The following is a 12,847-nucleotide window of genomic DNA, read 5'->3' as shown; positions in this document are numbered from 1 at the left end:
GTAAAAGCATCTGTAAACATTAAAAGAGAAAATGTAATAAAAAAAGATATGTATACGAGCAGATTCTGACTACTCGTTTAACCAGCCGAAACGGCCAAAGCGTCCTTGCTTTAAGAAAGAAAAAACAAGCAGATTAACATTTTTTTAAATTAAAAGGATATTATAGCCTCTATAGACTTCCATTTGTTTTTGTTTTTTAAATAAAAGTGAAAAGAAACGAAACATTGGAATGTTTTCTAATTTAATATGTCATGGTCGGTTTTTCTTTACAATTCCTAGTTAGATTTCAACTACCAACAGGGTTTAAAACCAAAGAGAAAGGTTAAAAAAAATAATATAATAAAAAGCGATTAAATAATAAACACACGACATTAAAAGTAACAAATATACACTTAAAACCCCAGTTATTCAGAAATGTTCAAACCTCATTTAATGACGTCGAACGGTATTACAGGAAAAATCATTTCTGATTTGTTTAGGAACGACTTCATCTAGACTAAGCATAAGATGATATCCTTATATTTTAAAATACTGTAGTTTATTACAAAGGAACATTATAACTGTGACGTCCTTTGATTTAAAAAAAAAAAAAATCTATCACTAGAAGTGCTGAGTTAAAAATAAACGTATTATATTTAAAATGAATCTTTCTTAATTACTAGTCATTCAATATTACATTTCATATTGTCATGCATAAACTGAAACATTAAGTGTGTACAGTACGTAATAAAGTTTAATTAGTTTTACAATGTTTTAATTGATTTGATAAAAGGGGTTCATTAGAAATAAAAAAAGTAAATGTAATTCATTTTCACATTTAAAACAGAAAAACCTTCTTTGGAATAGACAAAACAGAATTTATGCTATGTGTAAACTGTCAGTTGAACAGAAACGTAAGACCACGGTGAATTTTTTTTTTTTAATTTATTTATAATTATTAATTTTTTTTAGGGGGATCAAAACATAGTAAAGCTATAGCACAGTGGGAATTTCATTTCAACTAGAAAACGTACGACTTTGTTTACAGATCCCGCCGTCTGGGTCGGATTGAATCGAAGGACGTGATCGACGGGATGAAATTTGCTTCGCCGTCATCTGGACGAGAATATGTTCAGGCTGCTTGTCACTCCTCGTTTTCTAACGAGACGAGCTGCAACTAATTTAAAACAAACAAAAAACCATTTTTATTTTATTTATTTTAAATTATATACTAAAAGAACAAAAACACTCGTATTTATTTGTTCATTTTTCATAATAATAAAGATGTAATATAAATAAATATAAAATAAGTAATAAATGTAAAAAAATAAGTATAGGTATAAAGAATAATAGTTCACTTACAATATAAACACAACATTAATAACTTGTTATTAACCTGTACAGTGTTACTAACCCTTTTACACTCTTTTGACTAAAAATAAATCAGTTCAATTTTATGTTTTCCAGAGCCAACTTGACGAGTGAGTTAATTGGTTTTTTTAAATTGTTTTCTGAGATGAAACAATAAATTTGAGTAATAAATTTTTTTTCTCAAAAGTGGGGTTAAGACAATAAGATTTCGCTCAGGCAGATGCTTTGACCGATGATAGATGTCCAATAAATTATTAGTTAAATTTTAATCTATTACTAAAATGATTTTCCGGTTTTTGGTGAATTTCTGGTCCAATATAACGATAAAAATACATATAGTATATGTACCGCCAAAGCGAGTACTAAAAATACATATAATTTGAAATAAACAACAAAATACTTTTTTTTTTTTTTTTTTTTTTTTTTTTTTTTTTTTTGCATTTTTTTTTTGAAAAGTAGAGCAGAAAAAAATAATCACTCACATGCATTGTCCTGAGTGGACAGGGGGATCTCCAGTACTGAACTGATAGTCTGGATCCATTTATCTCTGACCGAGGACTCCTCGGCTGCCAGGTAGTACCAACGGCCGGGCGTCCTAAGTGTAAACGAATGGCCCTGGTCACGTACTCCTGCTGGGACGCCGACGCGGACCGAGTAACCTTCTGACATGTGCCCTAGGAATACCTCGCCTTTTGGATGCGCTGACTGAAAATAAAATTTACACTGAAAAACTCCCAATAAAAAATGTTCCATATTCCATACGAAAAACAAACAAATTATTAATTTTAAAAAATAATTGCAAAATACCAATGGATCTTCATGGTACATGAACTTTCTTTGGTCAAGTGTAAACCAGCGCTTCTTGTATGCGTCAGTTGGACGAGGCCCCGTCTTCCAAAGCCAGCCTTCTTGGAGAAAGTCTTTTGTAAGAAAACTAACCAGCTGGAAAAAAAAGTTTTATTAAAATTCTTCTTTTTTTCCGTTTTTTTCTTATACCTGTGCTTGGCTTGCAGTGGGAAACGCTATCTGCAATCGGTGTAATTTGGTACATCGGATTGCATTGTACCAATTGACAATGGTTTGTGGGTCGTCGTGGTACACGTACAAGTGCCTTGTTGAACCGTCTTTCCAATAGCTGATTTGGAATGAATTCTTTTTCTGAAGCTTTGCCGGAGAGAAAGAGACGTTGATGTCAGACACTCGCATCACGGCTTTCGGGTCTTTCCTCTGAAAACAAAAATGATCACACAATTGCACAAACGTGACCATGTAATAGGACTGAAACATATAATTATTTGAGAACTAGAAGCACCTCATCAACATAATATTTTAAGGTGTCATCGACCTCAGAAAGGGTGAACTTCCTTGGGTAATACTTAGGATCTTCCTTGCCCCGTTTCATGAGGAAGCCTTCCATGTGGCCTGCCATGAAGGCTTGACGCTCCGGCCTTGAAAATTCCTCTCTGAGATACTTAGCGCAGATCCATTCTTCAAGAAGAGATCTAAAATAATATAATCAGTCATATATTTAAATAAATAGAAAATAAACAGTTTCATTCGGATTTTATCTTACTCTTGATCGCCCTCTACTGGGATGCGATAACACGGAGGAACCCGTTTTTCATACTTGGCCTTCGCGACGAGATTGCCTACCTCCCTCATCCTCTGTATCTGTGAATCCTCCCACCGGTCCAGCCGGACGTGTTTCACCTTTGAGATGTGCGTTCCCATGCCCCGGTGTATCCCAGCACACCGAGAGCACAAGAAAATGCCTATATTGTAAGACGCCCATTCTGGTCCTGTTTACACAAAAATAAAACTTGTCAATAAGTAGAAAATTTGAGGCTGTGAATCTCTTCACCACTGCTAACCAGCAAGCGGTTAGGATGGCACAACTCAACCCCCAAATTATCCAAACCCCTCCCATCACACATTGTAAACCTACCTAAAACACCAGGCATCCTTCTGACCAATTCCAATCCTTTAATAAATTATCCCGTTTGATTAAAAATCCGCTGCAATAAAACTATGACTTCTACCTATCCAAACTTACCCTCTCTTATAAATCACTCTGGACAGCCATGAAAAGACCCTTGAAACACCACATTCAAGATAATGGATCATGGGTCAAAGCTGATATATTTGTTCAACATTTCCTCAAAATCCTCACTCCTCATTCTGAGCCTGACAATGTTTCAATATATCTCCCCTTCCTACGTCCTCTACCTGAAAGCTGTCACTCCCACTGAGGTCAAATGTATCTTGTTACGCTTTCCGAACTGCAAAGGTCCTGGTTTTGACCTAATTACATCCCAAATTCTCCAACTCACTCAAAAAGCAATTTGTATTCTTTACATAAACCTACAATTCTACATTCCGCACTACTCATTTTCCCTTTTTCTAGAAACATTCGAACATCATCCTCGTCATGAAAGTCACGACAATTTTTAATTGATTAACATTCCGTTTTTATTTTTTTAATATTGTAATTTTAAAGTTAAATTATTATTTATAATGAAGCAAATATTATTTTATTTTCAAACAAACAATTATTTATTTAGAAAAAGTCTTACTTTGTATTAGTCTAAACTTGTTAAGTCAACAAAATTTTGTTATTTTTGTTTTCATTATATAAAAATGTAAATAGTTCATTTGCCAAACAAATTGTTAGAAAAACTAGCGAAGCTCTTGCCATAACAAGTAGTAGCTTGAGAGCAGTCATGGTGTCTACTTCTTGTATAATCAAACAGTTAACAAGTTGGCAAAAAAAATTTTTGTTTCTTTTTGAGATTTTTCTATTTTATGTCAAAGTAAATTCACTATTTTTCGTGGTCCGCTTGACCAATTAATAACATTTAATTAAGGTGTTGTTTTTTTTTAAGTTGAGATAAAAAAGTCAGTGTCACGAGCGGGATTCCAACCCACGACATTCGGCTTGATACACCGCTACTCTACTACTTGAGCTATTATGACTTCAACTTCTACTTCTATATTGTAATTCGTGTTTTATTTTATTTCTATTATTTCACTGCGCAAGGACCTGCTAAATATATTTTTTTTTATTATTGTTCCTCTCAGAAGGTATCTGGATAAAAGATACCATAAACCTACATTACATCCACTTCCTGGAACCTGGCAAATCAGTTTAAAAAAACCTTTATTTTCCTTAAAAGACACTATTCCCAAAATTAAACTCCTCTAACATTCTCTAACATACCATCAATTTGGGTTTTGCCCCCATTATTCCACAGTTTTGCATTGTAGACCCAGCACTTCCCAAACTTTTTCTGTTTCTGGCACCCTTAATATATCAGAATGTTTCTGCGGCGCCTGAAGTCAAAACAATTGTCTATCTTTATGATAGTAGTAGTAAGTAATTCATTTCCAATCCAGAAAAGCATTGATATGTCTAAACCTCTTATTTTGTCTGCAATTTTATTTAATAAATAATCAAAACTCCTGACTTTCCTGTGAAATTGAAAAACTTGCCTTTTGAAAAGTGATTACGCTCTTAATAGCAAATATATATATAAAGGGGGGTTTTTAGACTTTTTTATAAATAGAAAAATAATATTTATTATAGAATTTTTTCACGGCATCCTTGTAGCTCCAGCACACAGATTGGGGATCACTGTTGTAGACCATATATCACCCTCCCTTGAGCTAAAATAACATAGCATGGGAGCCTTTCTTGATGTGGCACAAGTGTACTCCTTTCTAAGGAGTAGGTAGTTCAGTTTATTTAATAAAATGAAGTGAAGTGGAAGAATAATATCGATTATTTGCTCCCCTCAATGTAAAAATATCTTTGAATCATCAAATTACATGTTGTATCAGAAATTGCAAATTGTAATAAAATATTGGGAAAAAAGTCAACGTAAATTTTGAAACCTTATCTGGTCATAAAGATTAAAGACTTATAAAAACAAATGGTTGTATTGTATATACAAACAAAAATGCACCACTAAAACTACTAACCCTAAAACTAGCAATATTTATCTATTCTACTTTGACTTTTATTGTTTATGGTATTACAAAAGTTGTAAACACCCCCACTGTTGATTGTTTTTACTTTTGGCAATGACTAAATAGGATATTTAGGTCGAAAATAAGGTCATGTCAGATAACTTTTCAGGTCGTGACACGCTTCGATAATTTAACAAGCCGACAGCATTTTTAGGTTTCAAACAACATTATAAACAGAGAAAGCTAGTCAAATGAAAATGGCAAAACTTGCTGTTCAAAGTCAGTGTTGATTATAGTGACCTAATTTTGTTTCATCAAATTTCAGGCATAAATATACAAAAAGAAGTCCAATCATTAATAATATTTTCATAATTTAAAAAAAAAAAAAATACAAGTTTATATTTACTTTCTATTGTAAAAGGGACGATTTTCGTGAACCTCCCTATGTCGCTTTAGTCAAAATCGAAAAATTCTTAAGCTTCTTAATGCAACAAGTGATTTATTAACTTTCAAAAGAATTACACCACATTTAATTCAACTCGTTCTGTCATTTGGACAACGTCCAATGCGGCATTTACCAAAAAAAGGCCAAATGTTGTCCTTCTTGATAAACGGGGAGAGGCAAAGTGCCAGCAGACACTGCACCTGGCCGGCTGATCGTTGCAATTTTAGAAACTGAGAGACAGTTCCACGGAGATGATTTCATTGAAGTTGACCACTACAAAAATATGATTTATTCTAGAATGTTTTTTTTTTACCAGTGGCCAAATTCAATAATACTAATTATCATAAGATTTTCAAGAAATGCAAAAATTTTGAGATCCTACAAACGCCCTGTCAATCATGTTATTATTATTTTAATTATACTTTTACATTAAATAATAACAACTAACAGAACTATGTAATGAAATAAAATGATACAGAACAGAATATTTTTTCTAACAATTTGGATTTTCCATGGTGCCTTAACATACCACTCAATTAAAAAAAAAAAAAGCTATACAAGTCTAAAACTATTTTCTTACTTGTAAAATAACACTTGTCAAAGATTAAGAAAGAGGATGATTATTCATTTATTGTGCATCTCTATTGTTGTCTAGAGCTTGTCATTAAGCTTAAGGCTTTATACCAGATCCCAACACTTCCTAAACAACTCCTGTGTGTATCCTTCAAGCCCGGGTTTTTCAACATCAACAGTGCTGGGTCTGAACAATACCCTACCGACTCAAACCAGCTCTAACTATTCCAGACCATCTCAAACAGTACCAAACCATTTATAACCACCCCTAACCATTTTTTGACCATTTCTAACAATACCAAATCATTCCTAACCATCTCCTAGATTTTATTTAGATTAGAAGTTGGCCTTTTCATGGTCTACGAGCCATCAACAATATTGGCCAGTTGTGCGATCTCCATTATTATCTAAAGCTACTCATTAAGTTTAAGGCTTTTTACCAAATTCCAAACCTTTTTCAAAGACCCCTGTGTGTATCCTTCATGCCTTGGCCTTTGAATTTCGCCTGCATAAGCCTTTGCACCAACTCAGGACATGTTCCGTTGTCCTGGCACTCTTGTTCCTGCCACTCCAAGTATATATACTTTTAATTTCTGCAATGGCCCTTTGACACACATTTTTACATGCCTACAATTCAGGGTTTTGGCAGTTTGGTATGCCACAAAAGGATTCAGGGGCAATAGATGTCCTAATTGAACTTAACTTTTCCAATTCTTTTTGCCCCTCTGCCCTGATGCCCAATCAAAGGTAATTTTCTTGTTGTGCCCAATGTCTGGCACGGCATTATAAAATCCCAAACTGCTTTGGACTTTACTACCGAGGAGGTAGTGGCCTAAAGTGTTGAGTTTATGGCAGTCTTTAGTAGCCTACTCAGCCTTTTCAGTCTCTGCCTGAAAGACAATGCGTATTGCCCAAGTCTTAAATTAGATTAGATTAGAAAATGAATCGGCCTCTTTATGACCCGTGCATCACGACCAGTATCGATCTGTTATGCAACTCCATTGTTGTCTTGACAATTTTTGTTGTTTTTACAATTTTTTTACAAATTACTCAGAACAAAAAGCTTTATTTTTAGGCATCAGCATATTTTAAACGCTTATTGATACTCCAGGCTGTTAGTCGTTGCTCACAAACCAGTGAACCAGTGAAATGTGGAATTTCATACCAAATTCAAGATTTTTTGTACAAAAAAACTAACCAAAATAAAGTGTTGATATTAATAATTTGAAATAGAGTGGATTCTCTAATTGGGAGTCAATAGTTGAAACAATTGCCCTTGTGTGTGCTTGTTAAGCTTTATTTTTTCAGCATCTGCATACTTTCTAAAAACAATCTGTTGATACTCCAGGTTATTGTTAGCCATTACTCACTGAAACTAAGATTTTTTTGCATAGATTTTTCGCTTAAAAAGTAACTGACATAAAGTGTTAACATGACCAATAAGCTATAAAGCATTTGTTTTTCTACTTGTTGTAAGTTGATCAGAGTTAAGAGACATTTCCACTTATGTATGTTTGCTAGTTTCACAACTTTTGAGTCAATTTTTTGATAAATTACTTAGAACAAGCAATTAGCTTTATTTTTAAGCATCTTCTAATTTTTAAAGGCAATCTGTTCATACCCTGTTTGTTGTTAGCCATTTTATACTAAAACGAAGATTTTTTGGTTAGATTTTTTTTCCTAAAATTTAATTGAAATAAAGTTTTAATGTTAGCAGTAAGCAAGAGCAATTTGATTATGAAAAAGACATTTCTACTTGCTGGTTTCATATTTTTTGGGTCAAATTTTTGACAAATTACTTAGACTTTACAGATAGCTTTATTTTTCAAGAATCAGATAACTTAAAGGCCATCTATTGATACTGCAAGCTTTTTGCACAAATTCACTAATTTCGTGGTCCGCTTGACCAATTAATATATTACAATTAATTAAGGTTTTTCAGTTGAGATAAAAAAGTCAATGGCACGAATGGGATTCGAACCCACGATCTTCGGCTTGATACACCGCTGCTCTACCACTTGAGGTCACGATAGCTCAAGTGGTAGAGCAGCGGTGTATCAAGCCGAAGATCATGGGTCCGAATCCCACTCATGCCACTGACTTTTTTATCTCAACTAAAAAACCTTAATTTTTTGCATAAATTTCTGGCCCAGCTAGTAATCAAAATAATGTTTTGTCATGACCAAAGTTAGGGAACTTTTGTTTAAATTCAAGTTGATTGTGACCAAGATGACTGTTATTGTGGATGGATTTGAGGGTTTTGATAATTCTTAGGTCTATTTGTTTGCCTTTTGCCTAACATATCTCACTTCTACCTCAGGTAGTCAACAATAGAATATATACAACTCCATACATATATACAGACTGTTGTGCACATCCGAAAACCCACCGGAGCATAGATTACTAAAATAACTATACTTCTACTATAAACTAAAACTATAAAATATTTAGCATTAAATATACAACAATACACATAACTTTTCACGGTTAGAGTATCATGGGCATGATGAGAATTTGTCTTAAAGAATGGAATTACCTAGATAATCTGAAAGAATATTGAAATCCAGAGAAGGTATGACCAGTCAGTATATTGCAAATGAAAGACTACAGATATTAACCACTGTTTTTCAAAGCAAAGAATGACTCAATTAAAGACAGTCACCTAGCCAAGCTGCTATATGAAATAATTTAGCTCAAAGATCTGAAATGCCTATAAAAAAACTGCATTTCTCTTTCCATACAAGATTTTTATTGAAAGATATTCAGGGGGAAGGAATAAAGACAGAAATTTAACTCGTTTCTTGACAAGTCAAGACCTCAATGGACTTCATAGTGGCGAAAATGTGCACAATTCTGCAATGAATGAGAACAAGCCTTGCAGATTTATGATCAGAATTCAAGGCTTGATTCTGTAAATTATTTTTTGGACTAAGAATACAAGAAAAATTCATTGCCATCTACATAAACATGCTAAAACGGATCCGACATTCGATCACTTTTGCGACAGTCATAGCTTCCTTTCCTCTTCGCCCCAACTTCATTCTTAATTTTCTCACTGAAAATAAACACACAAAACAGAAAAGTAAACAAAGTGATCAAGTGTCGATTAATTTAACACGTGTCCTCTGGCTCAACAGAACAAATGTTTTATCAATTTACTTTAAGCACAACAGAAAAGTTTTTAATTATACAATTCTAATCGAGGAAAACACTTTAATAATTATTTTAAAACAAAATACTTTTTATAAACATTCAGATTGTAATATCACTGTCATTTATAACATGAAAATTCAAGGGATAAGCTGATGAACCGGAAGATACTCTTGAACAATCAACCCAATAAATAATGCAAACTATAAAAATTGCCAATAATTCATTTAATTAGAATAATAAGCGTAAAAAGTTGTACAAACCGGATATTTAACCAATGCAATAAAAATGTTAAAAATAAAGTCAAGAAAAAGTTGGATGTTGGTCTGCAAGTCGATGAATACATGCATGATCTTTGTGAAGTTCAAATGCGCTTTGGCTTCAACGAGGAACTTGGAACGGAATATAATGAGGAAAGCTCGTCGAGTATGGCATGAAAGCCGAAACGAGTTTGACCAAAATGTAGACCCGCGGGAGTAGACAGACCTAACGAAAGACAATTCAACGTGTAAAGAAAATCTTCATCAATCTGAAAAAATTAAAACAACAGATGATTGATTTTAATGGTTTTAGTTCAGAAATGAGAGGTTTGAGGGATTTTGTGCCAGACCGAACAGTCGAGGATGATCTAAAACGACACGCTTCATCAACCGCCCAAGAATAAATTTTACTTCGTATTAACAATTCTATGTTTCCTTTGACTTTCAAAATCATCAATTCATCTGTTATAAACTTAAATTGTATACGTAAATATTTATTGTTTTGAATTGAAATGGCCAATATTCGGGGAGGTTCTTGAGGTTACTTCACTCAAGGCATGAGATCTTTTTGACCTTTTATGACACAGGGTACATTCGAAGTGGTCTGAAGATAGATTATTCGTATTAATTTAAAAGATTCTCTTTAAAAAAATGCCTATTGCGCGTTTTTTTAGTAGGCGTTTTGGTTAATAAACTGTTAGGCGGTCATTCAGACTTAGGCAAAACATGTAGACAAACGGATTTTATGACAAAAAAATAAAATTGGCAGTGTTTTTCTATGCGGTTTGACTATATCTAGATCCTGATGATTCGTAAGTAGGATAAGGTGGTCGATTCATCAGCCAACATCGACTTTGAAAAAACGGCTTTTGTAGGATTAGGCCTAGTTTTTTGTTTTCTTCCTGTGCAGAAATTATAAGAATTTAGGTGTTTTGGGTTTGTTATTATTTTTTTCCAGTAGCGGACAACGTCGAAATGTTACTTCGATGTTCAAATCACCTGAGAGAAGGGTAAATGTGTAAAGTAAAAGGCTGACCTTTGGCCCCGCAGTCCGCACAGACGTCGTTCCCTGGCTTCTTCATCAGTTCCAGGACGCCCTTAGACCCGGAATCGAACATTTTCGCACCCTGGAAACTTGTTTAAATTCAATAATAGAGAGGTGTAGAAGTCACGAGGGCGCGTCGGACCCCGGTTTCCGACTCGGTTATCATCCGTGTTTATTATCTAAAGGTGATTTGGAAACTAGTTATCTATCGGGCTACGTTTTAGTTTACAAACTCGACCAGGGCTGCCAACTGACGTCTAGACGTCTAGACTTCGATTAATGTCCTTTGACCCAGATTTCCGCCCCCTCCCCGCGACACGCAGCCGATCCTGACCTTTCCCGTCAAAACATCTCCCCCACCAACACAAGGCAAATGGATATTTTTTTCCAAGCTTTCTTTCCGACTTATTTTAAAAACTGGTCAAAAAGCCCTTGAAAAATGTTTACGGCAAAAGGTAAATAAATAGACCTAAGAATTATCAAACAAAGCCCTCGAATAAACCCTTCCACGATAGCAATCATCTTCCTCGCATTAGCATGATTTATTTTGAAAAAAAAATTCCGTAACAAACTTTGGCTATGAAAAACATTATTTTGATTACTTGGTAGGACATAAATTTATTCAAAAAGCCTGCAGTATCAACAGATGGCCTTTAAGATATCTGATGCTTGAAAAATAAAGCCAACTGGATGTACCAAGTAATCTTAGATTTATTGGGAAATGGCTAACAACCTAGAGAATCAGCAGATGGCTTTTAGATATTATGCTGAACCTTAAAACATAATTCGAACTCAGTACCTTTACCTGGCAACACCCACTTTCCCCTTCACAGAATTTTTGTTTACAATTTCTGATTCAAGCATTAAAGCTCATTATCATAAGAAATGACTAACAAACCCGATGAAAAAGTTAGTGTCGCGAGAGCGATTCAAACCCACGACCTAAGCCGCTATTCTAACCACTTGAGCTATCGTGACTTCATCCCGGCATATTGAGCCAAAGGCCATGAGTTCGAATCCCACTCATGACACTAGCTTTGTCATCTCAACCTTGACCTTACATAAAAATAATAATTAAATAAGTAATTTGGTTAATTAGACCACTAAACATAATGGATTTGTAAGTATGTCGGGTTCGAATGTGGTGCCGCTGAATTGAACCCGGTACCTTTACGTTGCAATACCTGATGTCCCTTCTCAGTTTTTTGTATAAAATTATCTGGATTTCAAGATTAAAACTTATTATCATGAAAAATGACTAACAGACGAGTATTAATAGATAGTCTACAATATGCTGTTGCTAAAAAAAAATAATGCTAATTACTTGTTCTAAGTAATTTGTCAAAAGTTGACTCCAAAATTATGAAACTATCAAATACAAATGTCTATTTAATTAATAAAACGGGAAATGGTAGAATTTTACTTTTTAAAAACTCTCAGATTTAGTGGGAAATGCCTAACACAACCTGGAGAATCAGCAGATGGCTTTTAATTTTATGCTGAATCATAAAACTAAAGCTAATAGCAATGATGAAGTTTGGTTGATTATGTGGTTCTACTCAGAGATTTTTTAAAAGTTTAAACGGGGGTTTTTAACAGCAAACGTCATATCAACCCTCAGGGTGCCAGTGTTTTTTTGAAGAATAAAAAGCCCATTTGTGAGTTGTCAAGTTCTAATGCAGACCCACTGGATCCCAGTACCTTACCTTATGTCACCCGATGTCCTTTCACAGATTTTTTTATTGCAATTATCTGGATTTCAAGCATTAAAGTTCTTCATCATGAGAAATGTATCAGACTGGAGTATTAATAGGTAGTCTTTAAGATATGCTATCACTAAAAAAAATTAAAGTAACTGTTTGTTCTAAGTAATTTATCAAAAAATTGACTCAAAAGTTATGAATCTAGCAAACATGCATAAGTGGAAATGTCTCTTTCATTAGTTTAGTGTGAAATGGCTAACAGCAAACAGGGTAGAACAGATTGCCTTTAAAAAGATAGAAGATGCTTAAAAATAAAGCTATAAAAAAATAAAAGACACATTGAAACACAATCTAT

General features: G+C 34.0%; 1 protein-coding gene across 1 annotated transcript; it reads right to left on the bottom strand.

Moving 5' to 3' along the window:
• Positions 1-795: 795 nt before the first annotated feature.
• LOC106663223 (arf-GAP with dual PH domain-containing protein 1-like) lies at positions 796-11,075 on the bottom strand. Its single transcript, XM_014387893.2, has 7 exons — positions 10,781-11,075; positions 2,924-3,149; positions 2,663-2,852; positions 2,347-2,577; positions 2,158-2,292; positions 1,833-2,055; positions 796-1,156 (listed from the first exon to the last, which is right to left on the bottom strand). Exons 1-7 carry the CDS (start codon positions 10,860-10,862, stop codon positions 1,092-1,094), a joined length of 1,152 nt encoding a protein of 383 aa, XP_014243379.1. The 5' UTR covers positions 10,863-11,075; the 3' UTR covers positions 796-1,091.
• Between the last annotated feature and the right edge of the window lie 1,772 nt (positions 11,076-12,847).

This window comes from Cimex lectularius, unplaced genomic scaffold, assembly GCF_000648675.2.
Source record: "Cimex lectularius strain Harlan isolate CLEC.00 unplaced genomic scaffold, Clec_2.1 scaffold320, whole genome shotgun sequence".
NCBI lineage: Eukaryota > Metazoa > Arthropoda > Insecta > Hemiptera > Cimicidae > Cimex > Cimex lectularius.
This window is presented reverse-complemented; position numbering and strand designations above follow the sequence as displayed.

Coding starts and splice junctions, on each gene's coding strand:
- LOC106663223 (XM_014387893.2), bottom strand. CDS start 10,862: ATGTTCGATTCCGGGTCTAAGGGCGTCCTGGAACTGATGAAGAAGCCA. Junction 3,150..10,780: donor TGCGGACTGCGGGGCCAAAG/GTCAGCCTTTTA, acceptor TTGTGTAAACAG/GACCAGAATGGGCGTCTTAC. Junction 2,853..2,923: donor CCAGTAGAGGGCGATCAAGA/GTAAGATAAAAT, acceptor ATATTATTTTAG/ATCTCTTCTTGAAGAATGGA.